This window comes from Tribolium madens, unplaced genomic scaffold (assembly GCF_015345945.1).
Source record: "Tribolium madens isolate multiple individuals breed KSU strain unplaced genomic scaffold, Tmad_KSU_1.1 Scaffold_11;HRSCAF=98;Tcas5.2_LG3b, whole genome shotgun sequence".
In the NCBI taxonomy this organism is placed as follows: Eukaryota; Metazoa; Arthropoda; class Insecta; order Coleoptera; family Tenebrionidae; genus Tribolium; species Tribolium madens.
In genome coordinates, this window is record NW_025400975.1 from 5347585 (window position 1) to 5368133 (window position 20549).

The 20549-nt window shown below is 31.1% G+C and overlaps 3 protein-coding genes across 5 annotated transcripts in view; 1 reads left to right on the forward strand and 2 right to left on the reverse strand.

Moving 5' to 3' along the window:
- The first annotated feature begins 951 nt into the window (after nt 1-951).
- Nucleotides 952-8194, forward strand: LOC123005691 (dihydropyrimidine dehydrogenase [NADP(+)]). Of its 2 annotated transcripts, XM_044399555.1 has the most exons (12): nt 952-1068; nt 1122-1232; nt 1278-1448; nt 1500-1846; nt 2152-2596; nt 2648-2858; nt 2903-3459; nt 5526-5678; nt 5731-6288; nt 6342-6572; nt 7829-7986; nt 8034-8194. In XM_044399555.1, exons 1-12 carry the CDS (start codon nt 1033-1035, stop codon nt 8113-8115), a joined length of 3060 nt encoding a protein of 1019 aa, XP_044255490.1. In that variant the 5' UTR covers nt 952-1032; the 3' UTR covers nt 8116-8194. The 2 variants fall into 2 exon arrangements, with proteins under 2 accessions (XP_044255490.1, XP_044255499.1); XM_044399564.1 differs by lacking the exon at nt 952-1068 and having other exon boundaries at nt 1123-1232; nt 1288-1448.
- Nucleotides 8185-11076, reverse strand: LOC123005699. The gene is made up of 7 exons (XM_044399579.1): nt 10959-11076; nt 10860-10908; nt 10633-10808; nt 10461-10581; nt 10148-10410; nt 9896-10093; nt 8185-8523 (listed from the first exon to the last, which is right to left on the reverse strand). Exons 1-7 carry the CDS (start codon nt 11022-11024, stop codon nt 8209-8211), a joined length of 1188 nt encoding a protein of 395 aa, XP_044255514.1. The 5' UTR covers nt 11025-11076; the 3' UTR covers nt 8185-8208.
- Nucleotides 11077-11112: 36 nt separating this feature from the next.
- Nucleotides 11113-20549, reverse strand: part of LOC123016317 (follistatin-related protein 5-like) — a 136081-nt gene continuing 126644 nt past the window's right edge. For both annotated transcript variants that reach the window (XM_044416643.1, XM_044416651.1), the window contains 11 exons: nt 18860-19001; nt 18752-18805; nt 18572-18693; nt 15265-15402; nt 15103-15213; nt 14940-15047; nt 14736-14889; nt 14485-14685; nt 14288-14434; nt 14148-14237; nt 11113-11958 (listed from right to left, as the gene is read on the reverse strand). In XM_044416643.1, the coding sequence (XP_044272578.1) occupies nt 11819-11958; nt 14148-14237; nt 14288-14434; nt 14485-14685; nt 14736-14889; nt 14940-15047; nt 15103-15213; nt 15265-15402; nt 18572-18693; nt 18752-18805; nt 18860-19001 (1407 nt within the window). In that variant the 3' untranslated portion in view covers nt 11113-11818. The remainder of the gene's footprint in view (nt 11959-14147; nt 14238-14287; nt 14435-14484; nt 14686-14735; nt 14890-14939; nt 15048-15102; nt 15214-15264; nt 15403-18571; nt 18694-18751; nt 18806-18859; nt 19002-20549) is intronic.

A 20549-nucleotide genomic window follows, 5' to 3' on the forward strand; every position in this document is an offset into this window, starting at 1 on the left:
ATCAAAGTTTTATCAAAGAATTAAAGGATCAAATTATACATGTTTCTGAACATTGTCTAATCTTTATCAAAATAAAAAAATAAAACAATTATTTTTAAGTTTCTTTTACGATTTTGCATTTTGTAATAGAATCAAATTTTTTTTGATCGTTATTGATATATAAGGTGTTTCATCTAAAAGTTCGTCGTTTTATAATACCCTTGTCATTAAGAAATAGGTAAATGAAATAAATCACAATTTATTTTCAAGAAAAAATACCTAGCTGAATTACAGTACTGTAACAATATTGTTACGACATAATTAATTACTCAAAATTTCCACATTTTCTTACTTGTCGCAGTACCTACGAGTATATAAAATTAAGGACCGGTTTCGAAAGCGTTTAATTTCAATAAAATTTTTATTCGTGATTAATTTGACATTTCCCAATGCAAAGAACATGATGATTTTTTCGTAAATCGGCCCATTCCTAGGTCATCGGATCTTTTAAAAAGTGATTGCCTTTAATACAAAAATTTTGTTGATATTTTAATTATGCGAATCGATTAAGGAAATGTCTGCAAATAATATAAACATATGAGTTATGAATCAATTATAAAGTATATTAAGATTACATATAATAAAAATCAGAACTTACTGTAAGAAGATTAATTTATAGACAAAAATTCAAAATCAAAACAAGATTTTATTGCTAAAAATATTTTGTTAATAGATAAGTAGGTACATAGAATTAACATGTAAAATTCTAAAATAGAAATAGAGAAATTAGAAATAGTTTTGTTTTTGTTACAGAAATCACCACACAGAGATTCAAAAGTGTACGCAACAATTATCTTTGATCAAATTTTTTGGCTAAAGTACTCAATAAATAAACATGAGCGAACTCCGTCATCTCAACTAGACAAATAAAAATAAATGATGTGGATCTGACCTCTAATAATCACGTGATTGAAGATAAGGAAGTAATAAATGTCAATCTTAACATTTATCATAGTTTAGATTTGTCGTGGTCGACAGCCAGTGCGTTTCACCATGGCAAAATCTAGTGTCGATTTACCCGATATTGAAGTAAGTAGTAATTTTTTTAACTAGGTATACAATCAAAAATTTTATTGTCACAGAATATCCTCGCTTTAAATCCCCGCGTGCGTTCCCAATCAAATTTTATGCCATCTGCTGCAACTAAAATAAATAAAAAACACTGGAAACGAAACGCAGACCGAAAGTGTCAGGTAGGTCTTGTAATAAAAAAAAATATTTTTCTAAATATAAACCAGACTTGTCCAGACCTTGAAAACGACTTCTTTGATATTAAACCAACAACACTCAGCGAAAGAGGTGCCTTGAAAGAAGCTGCAAGATGTTTAAAATGTGCCGATGCTCCATGTCAAAAATCTTGCCCAACACAACTCGACATCAAATCTTTTATCACAAGCATTGCCAATAAAGTAAGCAACAATTCCACTTCAAACAAATTTCGTCATAATTTTTTCTGATAGAATTATTATGGAGCTGCTAAGGCGATATTTTCGGATAATCCTCTGGGAATCACCTGCGGCATGGTCTGTCCCACTAGTGACCTCTGTGTGGGAGGATGTAATTTACATGCATCTGAAGAAGGATCCATAAATATCGGGGGTTTGCAACAATTTGCTACAGAAGTTTTTAGCAAAATGGGTGTTAAGCAAATTAGGGATCCTCAAACACCGACACCCAAAAATTCGACAGCGAAAATTGTTCTACTGGGGGCTGGACCGGCCTCCTTGTCGTGTGCAACATTTTTGGGACGACTGGGATATGATAATATCACTATCTACGAAAAACAAGATTTCGTAGGGGGATTAAGGTTTTTATCAATAAGCTATTAAGTAATATTGTTGATAAAATCTAAGATTATTTATTGCTTTATTTGTACGTAAAAATATTTGGCTGAATTTTACTCAATATGGAATTGTACAATCTAAACTTATCTAAACAATCTAAACTAAAATTTTACTAATTTTCAATCTATTGTCTCTTAAACAGTATTTGTTTTTTTCACCTACAAAAAGAAATATTTGAATGAATATAAATACTCTGTTGGCCTTTTTAATCAACTTATTCTTATTACATATGCATTTTTATCAATATTTATTTATTTTTACTTTTTAGTACTTCTGAAATTCCGCAATATCGTTTGCCTATCTCCGTGGTTAATTTTGAAATCCAACTGGTAAAAGATTTGGGCGTAAAAATAGAAACTGGTCGAAGTCTTTCAAAACAAGATATAACTTTGGAAAAGCTCTTAAAAGACACTAAGGCAGTTTTTGTTGGTATAGGTTTACCACAGCCTAAACTGAACCCACTTTTTAAAGATCTAACCCCCGAGATGGGTTTCTACACATCCAAAGATTTTCTACCAAAAGTAGCAAAAGCTAGCAAACCCGGAGTTTGCCTTTGTAAAGCTACTCTACCAAGTCTAAAAGGAACTGTCATTGTTTTGGGAGCAGGAGATACTGCTTTTGATTGTGCAACTTCTGCTTTGAGATGTGGGGCTAAAAAAGTGTTTGTCGTTTTTCGAAGAGGATTTACTAATATTCGAGCTGTTCCAGAGGAGGTAACTAAAATGTTTCTTTATGTTTTTTTTTTCTAAAATAATGAATTGAAGGTAAGTTTAGCCGTTGAAGAAAAATGTGAGTTAGTTGGTTTCTTGTCACCTCATAAAGTCAATGTTAAAGAGGGTAAAATCGTATCTGTGACGTTTAGTAGAACAGAACAGGACAAAAATGGTAAATGGGTGCAAGACAGTGAACAGTTGACTACAGTTAAAGCAAATTACCTGATTTCTGCTTTTGGCTCAGGATTAGAAGATCCAGATGGTTTGTTTCAAAATTTTGGGACTTGTAATAATGATTTTTTTCAGTTGTTGAAGCTTTAAAACCTTTGAAATTCACCGATCAAAACTTACCGAGTGTTGATCTTAATACAATGCAAAGCTCGCATGCTTCTGTTTGGGTGGGAGGAGACTTAGCAGGTGTTGCAGAAACTACAGTGGAAGCAGTCAATGACGGAAAAACAGCAGCTTGGTATATGCACTGTTTCTTAGAAGGTTTACCTTTGACAACAACACCAAAACTTCCGTTATTTTACACTGAAATTGACAATGTTGATATATCAGTTGAAATGTGTGGACTTAAGTTTGAAAATCCATTTGGACTTGCTTCAGCACCACCAGCTACAACTACAGCCATGATAAGGAGAGCCTTTGAACAAGGGTGGGCTTACACAGTCACTAAAACCTTTGCTTTGGACAAAGATTTAGTCACTAATGTTTCACCAAGAATTGTTAGAGGTACCACTGCGGGCCATAATTATGGGCCTCAGCAAGGTTCCTTCCTGAATATAGAATTGATATCAGAAAAGTGTGCAGCTTATTGGTTGAAAGGCATCCAAGAACTGAAAGCAGATTTTCCGACCAAGGTAGGCAGTTTTATTACCAATTATAATTACTTTTTGGCTTTATTATAAATTTTATAAGAAACATTAAAATTTTAGGTGATTTAATTTATATTTTATATTATTTACAACAACCGATTTTTTTTTTAATTATAGTTTGCTTATAATAAAGGCAAATTGCGTTGGTCTGAGTTATTTTTAATCTCCAATGTCATTTCTTAAAATATTTGCACACCTTGTATGTTTTTTTGAATGTTAAGTTTTTTATGTACAGTTGGAGACAAAATACTTTGGTCGTCAATGTCATATAAGTGACATTAAATTGTAAAGCATGCTTTAGGACTGTTAACCTTATTTTTATCTACTGTCAATCATAGTTGACAAGTTGTACATGTTTTTGATAGAAAGATATAATAGCTGTCATTAATTTGAAATTGTCATTCATTTAAGCTTGAATTACATTAAAGTGTCAGAAAAGTGACGACCAAAGTATTTTGTCTCCAACTGTACTTAATGGTGAAAAAAGCAACTACGTACTGGCAGGTTTGATAATTAATATTTCAAAAAAAATGTTTATTTAATACAGGATATTCCAAAATAAGATACCTACACAACTAAGTTTTGTTTTATAAACTAAAAACCTCTAATTTTTGTTATGTTTTTGAATTTGTCACTAAATTGTTGATATAACGCATCTTGTTTCTTAGACTTATCTGCAATAGTTTTTGACTTATGTCAATTCATGTGTCAAAATAGCGTCGTGCATAGACCCATAGAAAAATTAATAACTTCAGAACAATGACTAATTTAAAATGGCAATAACTTGACTTTTTTAAGTACAACACCCTATATTGTATTGCATCGATTTGTAGCATTTTTTATGAGCTTTTTACCAATATAGAGTTTATGCGATCTACTTTGTAAAATTTGTGAGATTTTTGCAAAATAAGAAAATGTTGATTTTTTCTCTAAATTGGCAAAAAGCTCATAAAAAATGGTACGCCACGATGCAATAAAATTTAGGGTGTTGTATTTAAAAAAGTCGAGTTATTGCTATTTGTAATTTATTAGTTAGTTAAGTTATCTTTAATGGTTCGAAAGTTATGAATTTTTCTGTGGGTCTTCTATGCACGACGCTACTTTAATACATAAATTGACATAAGTCAAAAATTATTGTAAATAATTCAAAGAAACTAGGTGCGTTATATTGACAATTTAGTGGTGATATCAAAAATGTAACAAAAATAGGGGGATTTTATTTAAAAAAAAACAGAACTTAGTTGTGTATCTTATTTTGGGACACCTGTATTGAATAGAAATATTTTTTGAAATGTGCTTCATTATCCACTGGCGGACACGGAATTTTGGACGAATTGTCTTTAGACTGATATAAAAAAATGTAAAACGGGCCTTAGGCAACTAACCCCATTTTTTGTAATTTTTATCCTGATAGCTAAAGAAAAAAGAAATGACAACAAATCAAAATAATTTATTGAACTTATATAAAAAACACATATTGCTATTGTTTCGGAAAATCGACCTCAAAAATAAATTTCAATAACTTTCAAATTTTAGTTTTAAATGTCAATAAAGCGTGGCTTACATTGACATTTTTTGAAGTGACACAAATTTGATGTCCAAAATTCTTCTTCTTCTTTAAAATTTAAAACTGTAACAACAAAGTTAAAATAATTAAGACCACGTAGGTAATGTATACTAACTTTGGTCTAAAATATATTATAGTAATTTGTTATTACATAATAGCAGGATTTAAAAAAAATGGCCAATTTTAATAACCCTTTTCTGTGTGAGAATATCACAATTACAATATACAGTAACATGTATTACCTGTTAGATGACTATGAAATAATTTCAGAATTTTTTCTATTGAGAAAAAACAAATAGGGACATTATAAAACGTAGTATGTAGTAATTGTGTCGTGTTTTATTGGTTTTGCATGAATTAAATTAATTAAATATTACTTATTTAGAAACAGAAGATATAGATAAAAGTGTCCTGTTCTTTATTTGGGGCTTATTTATTTGTTTATAAACTAAACATGATTATAACAGTACACCTATATTTTTAGATAATAATTGCAAGCATTATGTGCTCTTACAATGAGCAAGATTGGAAAACACTTTCTAAAATGGCCCAAGACGCAGGCGCTGATGCCCTCGAGTTAAACTTGAGTTGTCCTCACGGCATGGGTGAATCAGGAATGGGTCTAGCTTGTGGCCAAGTGATTATTCACTTCAAATAAAAATGTTTGTGTTAAATTGAAATTATTGCAGAAACCTGAATTGGTTAAAGGCATTTCCGAGTGGGTCAAAGCCACGGTTAAAATCCCATTCTTTATTAAATTAACCCCCAACATCACCAACATTGTCGATATTGCCACAGCAGCGTACGAAGGAGGCGCCGATGGTGTAGCCGCTATCAATACAGTTTCGGGATTAATGGGATTAAGCGCAAACGGTACGCCATGGCCAGCAGTCGGTTTAGATAAACGCACCACTTATGGAGGTGTTAGTGGGAATGCGACAAGACCTATGGGATTACGAGCGGTTTCTGCGGTCGCAAACGCTTTATCGGGATTCTCTATTATGGGGATTGGCGGGATTGATTCGGCAGATGTTGCCTGGCAGTATCTACAAGCTGGAGCCTCGGTAGTGCAAGTTTGTAGTGCCATACAAAACCAGGATTTTACATTGATTGATGATTATTGCACTGGATTGAAAGCATTGTTATATCTGGATGGGCGGTTGCCGAGGTGGGATGGACAAAGTCCGCCGACGTTTAAACATCAAAAAGGAAAACCAGTTATTTCTATACGCAACGAAGATAGTAAAGTGAGATCAGGCGTTTTGTCATGAGTCGAATTTTAACAACGTTTCAATTTCAGGCTTTGCCCCATTTCGGGCCATACCTTAAGCAACGAGAAGAAAAATTGAAGAATTTGAAGCGAGAAACTATTTTGCACCACAATGGACGCGAGAATGGGTACCCAACAAATGGTGTACAGGTACCATCAAAAGTACCAAAAATTAATGAAATGATAGGACGAGCTTTACCGAGAATTGGGGCGTACAAAAAGTTAGATAATACGAAACAAGTCGTAGCGTTGATTGATGATGTAAGTGTGGCATTTGTTATTATTAAGGCACGGATTATATGCAAAATGCATATTTGTTATTAAGAGGTATATCAACAAAATTGTAAGTTTTCTATGCATATCTAATGTTTTTTGATTAAAATAAGCCAATTAAAAAATGCATATTTTGCATATTTTGGCAACTTTGTGCATATTTCAGGAAATAATGCATATTTGAGCATATTATATAAACCACAAATTTCCGATTAAAAATTTCAGTTCAAATTGGCCAGTTTAAGAAAAATGATCCGATTACAAAATATGTTAAAGAGAAAACAACCAGTAATTCGTAAGCCGGACTCAAAGAATTAATATCCTGCTGAGTGTTTCCTTTTTAAATTCATTTTATACAGGGTGGATATGAAGTTTAGAACCAAACGTTTTTTTTTAATTATTTGCCTCTGAAAAATAATAATTAATATAACATAGAGTAATATAAAAAATCTAATCGTATTTCCAAAACGAAATTTTGTTTTGCTTTGAGTTATACGATTTTTTTTGTCAAAATTGAAATTTATGTAATTTTTTTTAATTAAAAAAGTAGATAAAGATAAAAGTAGATAGTCTCTAACGCAGTTGTTTTTGGGAGAGTATACAAAATATTTTTTTTATTGGGTTGCCATTTAAAAAATAATAAAATATTTGTAGAACTCAAAAACAAAAACAAAAAATTCGAAAAATTTTATTCTTGATAAAGCTTTTAATTCATCAATTAGTTTTTAAAAAATAAATAGTTTAAGCAAAAAATGTTTGGTTCCATACTTTTTATTCACAAATAAATAAAACAAATAAATCCTTCTATGTGGTAAGTAGTTGCCTGCAATGAATTTTAGCAAAATTGTTTAAAGTGATGTAATAGTAACTTTATTTTGACGGTAACATGTGATCTGAAAAGTACAGATTTCTTAGAATGGCTTAATTACTAGGTTATTAAAATGGCTTGTCTGAGGCAAAACCAATTTATTTATTCTCTTTCGTTCATCGTGTGCAGTTCAAGATGATGAAAATACAAACTTTAGTGTACTCGAGGATAAAAATTTATTCCAACTTTGATTTTTTATTGTTAAAAGTTTTGCATATCGATGCATATTTGGCATATATTCGAGCATATTTCTTAATATTTTGTGCATATTTTAGTGAAAATCCTTGCATATATATGCTCATATTTTATGGATTTTTCGTGCATATAATCCGAGCCTTATTTATTATTGGTGATAATCAAGTTGAAAAAATTTCAGGATATGTGTATCAACTGTGGCAAATGTTACATGACTTGTAACGATTCTGGTTATCAAGCTATTAATTTTGATCCAAACACACATATTCCAACAGTGACCGATGATTGTACTGGTTGCACTTTGTGCCTATCTGTTTGTCCAATTATCGACTGCATTACGTAAGATTTTGACTATTTATTTTGATAAATAATAATTTTTTTTCTAGTATGGTACCGAAAACTATTCCACATGTTATCAAGAGAGGACAATCAGTGAAACTCGTTCATGCCCTTGATACCCTAGCATAACTATTATTTTTAAGTGTTACTTAATTGTTATTTGGTGGTTTGGTTATTAATACAAAAAATAAAGACAATAATAATGTTTTATTTGTCATTTTTCTATCTCGCGCAGCGACAAAGATTGATAGTTGCATGACTCGTATTTTCTGAGTGAGTTTTGTCGTCATCCGCAGTGGCATCTGTGTCTTCAGCCGAGCTGATATTTGAAAAAGACACTCTTATCGTTCTTGAAGATTTATCGTTTGGAACTTCGACAAGACATTCTTCGTCTCCGCAATAACTGTAGTGGCATTGTTCAGATCCACAGAACTCATCATTGAGGTAACTTTTACTTTTAGATCTGATAAAGTGGCAGCACCAGTTCAAAAGACATACCGCTAGTAACATTTTAGCGGCGAGGGCAATAGCCAAAATCTGGAAAAAACGTGTTTTGAAAGTGGGGCTATTGGAATGATGAGAATTTAACTCGTGTTCTATCTCTACTGATTTCAATTTTACGAAAATTGGATTCAAAAAATTGTTTTTTTGCAGTTTTAATCTAATGTAACAAAATTTGATACAGTTACTACATGTATTTTTTAAATTTTTATTATTTTATTGGTAACACTTTAGGTTCTGATATTGCTTCAATTTATTAATATCTTTGTACAAAGATTTAAAAAAAGGAAAAAAAAAACACATTTTTTAATAGCTTTTTATAAGATTTCTTGTTCAGTCGCGGCCGTTGGAAACTAAGACACTTTGATAAATTCAAAATTTTGTCATTGTAAATGGCCTGAAACTAAAGTTTCTAAAATGTCATTAAATAATTACGAGTCAGTGGCGTAGTGTAGAAAACTTTGAACAATGAACTTCAACTTTGAAGACAGAAATAACTAATATTTTATTGCAGCACCATCAGAATCCGAAAAATTGAAAATTGACATTGTCATCCTTGATGAAAACCTATTTTACACTTTTCAAATTTTTAAAATATCAAATAGGATACCAAAAGTGAATGTTTTAGTTTTAAAGGGCCGCAACTGTACTCATTTACCTACCGTAGGATCAAATAACAGTACAATTTTTTTGAAAAAAAGCTAAGTTTCGAATTTTGTTTCTCAGAATCGACCCTAAGTTTATTTGATCATAGATAAAAATCGCGGATGCGCCAAGCTAAAGCAAAATGATAATAGATAAAAATAAAATTTGTCTTTTAAGCTAAATTTGTATTTATTAATTGAACTTAATTAATTGTGTTTTGTTTACGTTTTCAAATATTAAGAAGAAATGCTTTGAGTCAGAAATGTTAGTTAGCGAAAAATGACTTTTTTTGCATAGTGATTATGAAAGTTGAATTTTCATCACGATTAATCGTATAGAAAGTTATACTTTTTTTAAACAATTTCTGTAGTTATATTTCTAAAGTTATTTCTATAGTTTCTATAGAGTTCGTTACAAAGATCTCGCGATACATTACGATTTGGTTTATCAAATTGATATCTTTCTGTGTTTGGGGTTCCTAGGGGTATCACTATGCAAAAAAATGTTGTGTACAACTCGTTTTAAAAGTACTTTTTTTCACTCATTTGCTTGATTATCAACTGCAAATTCGTGAAAAAAAGTATGACTTTCAAAACTAGTTGTAGTATAAATAACTATTTTCACTTGCATTTGCTTTCTAGCCGACATGAATTTCTGAATAATATTTCAAAACAAACTAAACTTTTTTCTAGTGATACGACTGAACGTGGGATTTTTTCTTTTGGTTATTTTTGTTACATCTTGTGCACTCAATTTTACTTACCACTAAAACTAAAATCGTCATTACTAACTTTTCTCTATTAGCCCTTTGCCAAGAATTGAACTCCACATTGCACATATGATAAAGATTTAGCGTGGGATGATACGCCCCTTCGGCGCATGTTGCAGTAACCCATCCATCATCACAAACACATTCCCCCGTTCCATTATCCATAGTCCCATGGTAACATTTGTAATTTACCTAAATATTATAATTTTACAAAATTTTGTAACCACAGAAAAATATTCCTTGTACGATATTCGAAATACTGTGGCATCTTTCAATGTAACCATCCTCAATCATTTCAAGATCAGACTCGCACACCGGTTCGTGTAACTTCCTACAAATATTACTTTTGGGGACATAGATAGTATTTGGGGGACATTCAGGAACCGACTGACAAATTTTGCGCTCGCGATTGAAATAACTTCTTCTAGAAGAGTATTTAATAACACAGTCGACAGGGAGACAACTTTCAGCCGTGAGATCACAAGTCGAACATTTATCAAATGAAGAACCTTAAGGTAGGATTATTACAAACAAAATTTGAAATACTGCAATTGAGTACCTCCCCCTTTTTTGTAAATCTCGTTAGTGTTAAAATATATTTCTTTAATAATTTGTTCGGATGTTTGTTCAGTTTGGTAATTTACCGACATTAAACATTTTCCAACTCTGTTTCGTAAGTACTAGAAAATATTATGTAGAGATTGAGTACCAATAAAGGATTTAATGTGTACCAAATTTGGGTAAATAAGTGTGGCGTTTTTTACACCTTTCCCATTTATTATACCCATATCTCCTCCAATTACGTACATATGGTCTGCTGTTTCGGAATATGGGTCTCCTTCAATGCATTTTAGACTGCAAACAGTTACATGAACTTTACATTCGAACGTGTTTTCTACGGTCAAATCTGAAAAAGTCCTGATAGTCGTAAAATTGGCTTTGGAAGATTGAATCTTACAAAAAATCATTGCAATATCGTCACTGTTAATTTCGTACACACCGGCGTTCTAAAAATTGTGTTTATTAATATCAGGGATTGTTTTTTTTAAAGGGTTACCTGTATAATAACTGTACTAAAACATAACTTCATATTTAATAAAAAGTAAAGTAAGAATATAAACATGAAATGTAACAGCACATGACACTGTCATTATTTTGTAAAAAGGTTTTTGTTTTGTTGTGACAGGAAAAAATCGGGAATCAAATATACTTCAATGTTGTCAGTTTATTTCTGTATAAACAATATTGTACCATAATACCTATATTACAATAAGCCCATTTGTGATACGATAAACAACATTTTTAGAAGCTTATATAAAGGCGAGATATAGAGAGCAAGCTAGCAAAAACCGAAACAAGAGTACGTTCTACATGAAAATTCTACAGAAATGTTAAGCTACAACAAAGTAGTCGAAAGAAGGGTTCAAGATCAGCGAAAAGAATCAAGTCAATCACGAGACTCCCATCCAAGTGTATTTACATTCCCACATTGGCTGCATTAACATCTCTCAAAACTAGTTTAAAAAATATTGTGTGCGTAATCTATGCGTAGAGAATGAAATACAGTTGGCGGTCGTGTCACTACAGATCATCCTTAAAATGGCATCTTTTACGGACGATTTGTTAGTGGGGATTCAAGTTATCACAAGACTACATTTACTAAAACAACATTATTATTAAAATATTCAGTTCCAAAATCAGAGTCACCAAAAATTGGACAGATGTAGTGATCTCGATATTGATAATCGTAGACTTGGCTACAACAGGTCTGACAATACATTCTTAACAATTATTTCCTAATCTATCTTCGTGCCAAAGCCACGTGTGTTGGTTTTGACACGCAGCGGTTTTGATATTAGTATAAAAAGTATAATTTTTAAGTAATACGAAACGAGTTGATATTTGTTTGGCGGACCACTAATGGAGCTTGAGGGTGGTCCAGACGATGGAGCTCGGATGGTTCACTGCACCGATTTCACAATTTACTGTTCGCGACCGGCCGTTTATCACGAATAACGCCTCACTAGCGGGAGACACCATGTATTGCCCAAACAAACCTAGAAATAACAAATCTCAAAACGTGCGAAATAAAGACATTGACAAAAAAAAAAAATTTGAGTTTCTGTAAAAATTCTACAAGGAAATAAGAGTACAAAGGTAAAACTTAAAAAATTATAGACAAAATATTGAGAAATTTCAAATCGCCAATTAAAAAACAAAAGGAAAATTCTAGAGCTAGTTATTTGTACACAAATGAAAAAAATAAGAGTCCACTTTAGAAAATGAAAGATAATAAAAGGTACAAATACAATGAGAAGAAATACAAGAGAAAGAAACAAAAAAAAACAAGTACTAAAAAAGAAGTAAGCGGAATTGAACAAAACAAGTAGAAAAGAAAAATATGAAAAATGAACATAGGATAAAATTTCCCCAAAGTAAAAGTTAATACCGTATTAAAAAAAATTGAAATACGTGAAAAGAAAAGAACCTACAACAACTAACAAAAGAAATTAAAAACGGAAACAAAAAAAAATTGAAAAAAAATTGGCAAAACAAATATTTAAAAAAAAGTAGCAAGGAATCTTACATTTTGATGTTAAATGCCAAAAATTAATTGGAATTTTCTACATTGTTTTAGAGTAATTAAAAAAATGTTTTTTTAAACATAATAAAATTCTTACAAAACAGACAAACTTCATTATATTTTAGAATAATTATGTTATAACTGGTTGAGAAATGAAAGATGAAATAGAACGAGAAGAAATCTATGAAAAAAGATGAAGTAAAAAAAATTACGTTAAATGGCAGATACCAAACTTATTCAATTATCGACTTAGGTTAGTTTTTCAGTTGACAAATTAAAATTTGAAATTTAGATTAAAAAAAACTTGGATTTTGTACAAAATGTTTTGCCATGTAGTGCTTTTTGTTGTAGACAAGTGTTGCATAAAATGCATTCTTTATACAGTCGATATTTGGTATTCTTTAACAAGCAGTTTTTAATAGTTTAAAGGCTGTTTCACAAATAACAACTTAATTAGTTTAATTCTAAATCAAAATTTTACAAGAAAATTAGAGTACAAAGGTATACCTTAAAAATTCTTGGAAAAATATTGAGCAATATCAAATCTAGAATTAAAAAAAAGAATGGAAATTATTTGAACACAAACACGTTAGAAAATGAAAGGTAATAAAAGGTACAAATACGATGAGAAAAAAAAGGGAACAAACGGGGAAAAAACGTAGCCAACAACTAACAAGAGGAGTCAAAGAAGGAAACAAACAAAAAAATTAGAAAGGAGAAGAAGAAAAATATTTTCGAAACAAATATTAAGTAGCAACGACTCTTACATTTTTGATGTTAAATCACAAAAATAAATTGGAATTTTGTACATTATGTATAATATTAATATTGTTTCAATTCTCTGTACCTTTTTATAAAAGTTAGCTAAATACTACATCTAGTTGTAGAGTTTTCTTGAAAAATAATAAAATTTTGAATTTCACTTGTTTATAACTGGTTTACAAAATTTACTAATAAAGATGTAATGATTAAAAATAAAAGATGAAGAAGGAAAAGGAGGAAATAGAACGAAAAAAATGAGATATAGTAAAAAAAATACGCCACATGGCAGATAACAGATTTGACAAATCTATGAACTTGGTCAGCTTTGTAGTTGACAAATTTACTTTTGAAAAAAAAAGCATAAAAAACAACTTTTATTCTTAGAAACTGTCAAAATTTACGGTTTTTCTCTCGTATAAGGAAGTTTTGACAACTGTTTGGCATTTCTCAATACAAAACGTCAGGTTATTTTTAACAGATTTAAAGCAAGTTTAAGACTCATTGAGTCTAATTCGAAAAATAAAATGTTGTATTCAACTCGTTTGAGTGTAAATGGGACGCTTTATTCTACCTCGTAGATGATAAACCACTCGTTGGTTTAAAAATGCACTTGGTAAAATAATGCGTCCGAGTTACACTCAAACTCGTCGAATAAATAACTATTTTACAGTAATTTTGGATTTTTTAACGAGCAATTTTTGATTATTTTACAAGACAGTTTTGTGATTTTGACAACGTAATTAGTTTAACTCTGAATTAAAATTTGATTCAATTTTTGTAAATTGGTCTCTAATGGTAAGGTTTTTAAATGAAAGGTCAAATTGTTTAAATCACAGTTTAAAAGAAAGTCTTTTATACTTAACTTTTAATTTTAGGGAGGTAAGTCTTATTGCATCTTACCTGATCCGCTGATAGGTCTGTTGGGATTGTTCCATTTGGTTAATTTCATGGGAATTGCTTTCCCGACTCCCGTTATAATCTCCACTTTTCCTGAAATCAATTCAATTAAGCCGTGTCATAGACAGCCACTTTAGACAAACCTGTTAACAAATTGAGGAATAGAATATCTTCCTTGTCTTGGGCACTTGCGTAAATATCATAACTGTGAGTTGTTTGACTAGGATAGAACGTGACATCGGATATATTCAGCGTTGTTTTCACATCAAAGGAAAAAACTAAACCGTTTTCTGCAATCCCAAGAATCAGCAATATTTTATCTAAAAATAATACGATTCACCTGTTATCTCTTGTACGATAAGAGTGGCTCCGCTCTTTGTACGATCTAGTGTAACGAGTTTCCTAGAATCGGGAGATATGAATGGGATTCCAGGCAAATTTGGTTTTGTTCCAATAACCGTATCTGTCAGATAATCCAAAATCAATTGACCGGTGGGTCTGCTAGTGACGGGTTCAAGACATTGCATTATTACTAAACCGTCTGAAAAAATATATCGTTAGGAAAGGATTAAGCATCAAGAAATATATTACATAACGCCGAAAATTGGATTTGAGCTGGAACGCAGTTGTAAGGCGTTAAATCCACTGATCTGGTATATCTTAAATTAACGAGATCTAGTTTATAAAGACCTCTTTGATTGGTATGTGTTGCGTATCCGTATTTGAAGCTATAATGCGAAAGCTCCTGAAATAAACAAAGATCAATTTAGCAACACTCATTTTTGCACCAAATACTTGGTCTGGAGACGGTATGAAAAGTCCTTTTACTAGATCAAAATGCCCATCGATTGATTCGGGATGCACTGTGTGGTGTTTTCTTTTTTGCCCTGCATCTCTGATCACCTGTAAAATTTTAAACAATACATTTTTCTATGATGTGAAAATGTCGAAATTCCACCTGAATGGTTTTTATTCCGGTATTGTTCGTTGATCTCCAGTTAAGTATCCACACTTGGTCTAAATGAGGAACATGGAAGAGTTCTACGGGATATTTGTCAGTGCTAACAACCTACCACAAAGAAAATTATTATTGTTTGAAATTAATTGATTAAATACTAACATCTACTACCACCATTTGTACTTTTGAAATGATTATTACTCTGTCTCTCTCCGGTTGGCTGGCGTAGACATATCGGTTGGCAACGTTTATGGCTCGTCCCCAGGAGCATTTTACTCCTTTATCGCCACACACGTATTCCTATAAAAAAAATATTTTATTTAGAAAAAAGTGTTTAGTAACTGCCGAAGGATTATGAGGTAAGTGATGCTCTTAAAAAATGTTTTCGTTAATGTTTTGCAGAGTTTTTTCTAACATTTTTCAGTTTCAAATTGTTTTTATTATAACCGGTGCTAAATTGTCTTTAAAAACAAATTATGTAACTTGGAAATGTTAAGTTAGCACACGATTGCCAACTATGGTCCGTGTACTTTTCACCGGGCTGAAATGATACAAACACAAGTTTGTATCATAACTTATTTTTGGGACATGCTGCATGGTTGAAAATAATTTTAAGTGATGCACTAGATTAGTATTTATAATAAAGTCTTTTACAATTTTTTTAAATTTTACCATTTAAAGGTTACTAATGGACTTTTTCTACTCGCACCGGAAATTTATTTATTTGTAGATTTATTGGCTCAGTCTCAATTTACAAAAAAACGGTGTTATTTATCAACATCTTATATTTATTAAAAAAAATAAATAATGTTTAACAAATTGTAAATGTTTATTTTCTAAACCGGTTAAATTCTGGTGGATGCGCCGGGCGAAGGCATTAATAATTATACTTTTTCATGTTTTTAAAAAACAGAAAATAATACTTCTAGTTGTTTGCACTACAAGAAAAGAAAGGTAAAAATTACGAGTATCACCCAGGGAAAAAAGACAGTTTAGTGTAATACATATAATTTTTCCTACGATCCATCAAGAAAAACTTCAGCAACAATTTCTCTTGATATCTCAGTTTTGCCATTAAATGTAGCAGCTTTTATTTTTGTTTTTATACGTAAGGTAAAATTTTTACCTTTTTGAGAGGTTACATACAGGGTGAATATAAAGTATGGAACCAAGCGGTTTTATTTTTAATCATTTGCCTCCGGAAAATAATAATTAATATAAATTAAAGTAATATAAAAAATGTGATCGTAATTTCAGAACGAAATTTTGTTTTGTTTTTGAGTTATGCGATTTTTTTTGTCAAAATTGCAATTTATGTGAAAAATTTTCTTTTTAAAAAATTAAAAATAAAGCAGATAGTTGAAATCCTTAGAGTATAGCTTTTATGAGAAAAATGATTTTGTAGTGGGTTGCCATTTAAAAAAAATAATTTTTTTGTAGAACTCAAAAATAAAAGGAAATATTTAAAATTTTATTCTTGTTAAATCATCACATTTTTATAGTACTTTAGCACTCATCAATTAGTTTTTTCAAAAAATAAATAGTTTAAGTAAAGAACGTTTGGTTCCATACTTTTTATTCACCTGGTATATTTTTACTGTATTTTGACAAGTGAGGAAGGATAAGTTTTACCTTCCAGAGCGGAAAGTGGTCATTTCTTTTTTTAAAAATAGGGTGTAAAAACTTACTTACTGTTAGGATCGTAGAAAAAATTATTTATTGAAACGCCATTTGACCAATTTTTTAATTAATGAATACCACTTTTTTTCACTATTTAATTCCAGTTGGAGTAAGATGTAAGATAAATAAAAGTAAGACGTTTTTGTAATTATTTATTTATATCATACAGTAAATATACTTACAGGGCGATCAAAAAGAAGGGCAACTCAATAGTACGTTGCTGAGGAAAAGCTTTAGCATTAGCAAGGGGAAAAAGAGTCGTCAGATGGCATGTTTTAGAGTTTTTAATGTCGGATTAGGAATCATGTAATTAGTTCAGTAAATCACACAAAATTGTACTCGTGACGATCCTAATCCTTGCCTTTGTCGACATAATCCGTTTTATTTCTGCTTGGTGTAAAAAGGTGAAAAGTGTAACAAGAATTATGGTTCAATACATCATTCTTAGAGTTATAGGATGGGGGCTGTCATATATCAGGGATGATCACTCCTAAGCTTTATTAATGGTCATGTGAACGTCTTCTAATACAGTAAAATCGTGTTTTATTGTTTTAAAGTGATTTCGGAACAGTGGCTACATGTTGAATCACATTTACGAGATTATTAAAGCTAAAAATGAAGCTATGTAATAAGATTGTTTCGAAATAATAGGCTAAATTGTACAAAAAACAAAAAAGTCAATAAAATTTTTCATTATGAACATCGTTCAGCATTTTTGGAAGTTTTTTTGTTGTTGTGTTTTTGTTGTAAGATTCGCTAAAATGTTGTCTTCCATTTAGAACTATATAATTGAAATAAGAAAAGTTTTAGGGCTACCAACGATATAAACGGTTTAAAATATAGACGAAGTTAATCTAAATTAACGTGTCATCAATAGTTTGGAGTTTTGTTAGTTACACCGAAACAAATAAGTAAACAAAAGTTGATGTAGCTTTTCGGAACCACAAATCTTGTAAAATTTATACGAAGACGTTTAAGAAATCGCTCGGAGTTAGAAGAAGTTATCATAACTTCTGTTTTACTTAAAGGAGAGCGATCACAGAGAGGGTTGCCAGATGTTTAAGTCCAGAAGTTATAGAGAAAAAACTGTGGCTATTGTGGGTCTGGAACGTTTCATTAATAATACTTGTAATTTTTTATGCCTTCATTCCTGGCAAAAAGTTACAATGACTTTAACAAAACGCTTTCCCAACTTCTTGTAATATATAACCGAAGTTGATGGCGTGGTAAATAATCTTCTAATAGAAGAATCAAAATACTGAATTAATTAGTAGACGACGATCTTCTACTTAAGTTTATAACGTAAAATTTAGGAATACCATTTCGAATAAATTAGGAGCGGATTGAAATTTCACCTGCAAATGTTATTTCAAACATTTTATTTCTCTCGTGATTCGTAATAATTTTACTACTGCAAATACGTAAAATTTCAAAAACAATTCTTTAGTTAAGCTACTTCCAAGTGCAATAAAGTCATTTTTTTTAAATTTATTAATACCTAGCTTAAAATTTGTCTCAAAAATAAATTACTCTTTTTTGATTACACGACAACAGTTAATTTTAAAAACATCGCGTTAGTGATGTTTTATTTAACAGTTTTAAATTGAAATGAAAGGGGTGCAGTTTTTTTCTGGAGAAAACTGTACTTAGAGTCTTACCCATCTGTTTTGTTAATTTAATCACTCGGATATTTTTGCTTGTTGAACTCGTTTAACTCGAAGCATTGAGAGGAATGAGATTGTAAAAAAGGTGGCAGAATTTTAAATGAAATGCTACATCGGAAAATTACCTGAGTGCCTGGAATGATGTCTGTAGATTGAATTCTGTGGTAGAGTCGACAAGTGGATGGCTCATACACCGACACTCCCCAGTCGTGGAAGGCAAAAAACCGCCGCTCTTCGTTAGGCGAAGCTGAAATCAAATTTTCATCATTTACATACTTAGATATTAGGTTTTTCGCTCTACTTACTAGGTGTGGGCTGCTCTTGGACGACTAAAGAGCTTATGTCTCTCGTTAATCCACCTGCGATACAGAAATGCTATTTTCGTCGTTCGTTGTATATGACAGTTTTTTTACCTATATTAGTGGCTTGGCACATGTAAGCCCCCGTATCAGCGAAAGCTATGTTTCTTATTTTCAGAGCGGTTCCGTTTCCGACTACTTGGTATTTTCGGGGATTTTCTAATCGGAGGGTTTCGTCATTTTTCAGCCACTCTACCTGAAATTAGTTTTTTGAATGTCATAAAAATGTGAAATATTTTTCTCGAATTCTTGTATTGTAAACAAAATTTTTAGAGTAGTGAACAAATTTCGATTCGTTAAATACCATGAAAGAATTTCATTTGGCGCGTAATGGGATAATAATTTCGTTAATTAAAGCTTCAAACATTGCGTCTAAAAATTAATTGAATAATGTTATTTATTTTGTATAGCGCTCTAATTATATTTAATTTAATTTAAAATTCTGCTAAACAAAAAGGTATAAATATTACAGTTTTTAAACATAGTCATATACATTACAAAGTGATTAAACACATTTTCATCCATTAAAAATGTTTTGCACAACAAGATGGTCTACGTTTATAATTTAGAATCTTGTGTTTCTAAATATTTTATAATGTTTGGAGCTGAGATTTGCAATTGACGTTTTGTGTAGTTGCGTTTTTACTGTTTTTTTTTAACAAATATTAGGGCCTATTCTGTAAATACTTATTTAAAAATAAAGGTACTTTTAAATTTAAATATATAAAATAATTGGCACAAGCGAAAAATCACAAGCGCCAATCTTAAACCCAACAAATTGACAGCGATTATAAAGTTATAAAAACAATAATTCACACAAAAATTGGTGTGTATTAACATTGTTGGTGAATTATTAGCAAGTCATACACAAGATAACGTAGACTTACAAAGACATTATCGCGTAATTTGAATCTGATTGGTTGAATTTCAGAAATTTGAAAGATTTGATTGGGTTAAATTCCGTGACGTCACGTTAGAAAAAATGTGTATTTGTACGACTAAAAATCCCTTTGTTCTGCAAACAAGTGTAAAGGACGGAAAAAATGATGACGTAGAATTTGGTAATACAGGGTGTTTCACATACCTTTACGAGGATTGCGCCTAATGTACGCACCCAAACTAACAACTAAAAACGTTGTAATTTTTGAAAGGGTGAACAAGCTAGAGACGTTTATCCAATTTTCCAAATTTTGTAATCTAGTTCGTAGCGGAATATGTATTATTGACTGCATCTTACAAATTATGTGAAACACCCTGTATTCGAACAAAGGCCTTTTACACCGGAACTGTTACGAAATAGTTTTTGTGCCGTTTACGAGAAAATTATTACAATAACGAGTCAGTCTTAGCTGATCTCTCGTACGAGTCACTTGTCCAAATAAATTATAACTTATTATTTGGTGGACATTTAGTAGTGCGCGAATTTTAAAGTTTCGAGTGATTAGTGAGTGCCAATGGGGGTAATGGAGAAGACAATCGTGCTACAAGGATCCGGATTAAAGGGTAAGTCAACAATACTTTTTGATTTTTTAGAGAAATTACACTTATTAATTGTATATAAAATTTTCAATTAATTTAAAAACAAATTGAACTAATTTTGGATTTTTTTTATTTCAGTAAGTCCGTTCTATGAAGATGAGGGGAATCGATACAAATGGTAGCAGAAGATGATGCCATATAAGGTCAGTGCATTTTAATTTTTAATTTTTTTGTTTATTGCAAAGTGAAGTGTGCAAAACTCGGT

Bases quoted from the DNA above. Each gene is read 5' to 3' on its own strand.
- LOC123005691 (XM_044399555.1), top strand. From the start codon at position 1,033: ATGGCAAAATCTAGTGTCGATTTACCCGATATTGAA. The intron at 2,597-2,647 runs GTAACTAAAATG...AATGAATTGAAG, and splicing joins TTCGAGCTGTTCCAGAGGAG to GTAAGTTTAGCCGTTGAAGA. The intron at 6,573-7,828 runs GTAAGTGTGGCA...AAAAAATTTCAG, and splicing joins TCGTAGCGTTGATTGATGAT to GATATGTGTATCAACTGTGG.
- LOC123005699 (XM_044399579.1), bottom strand. From the start codon at position 11,024: ATGTTTATATTCTTACTTTACTTTTTATTAAATATGAAGTTATGTTTT. The intron at 10,909-10,958 runs GTAACCCTTTAA...CACAATTTTTAG, and splicing joins TTAGTACAGTTATTATACAG to AACGCCGGTGTGTACGAAAT. The intron at 10,411-10,460 runs GTACTCAATTGC...TCCTACCTTAAG, and splicing joins GATTTACAAAAAAGGGGGAG to GTTCTTCATTTGATAAATGT.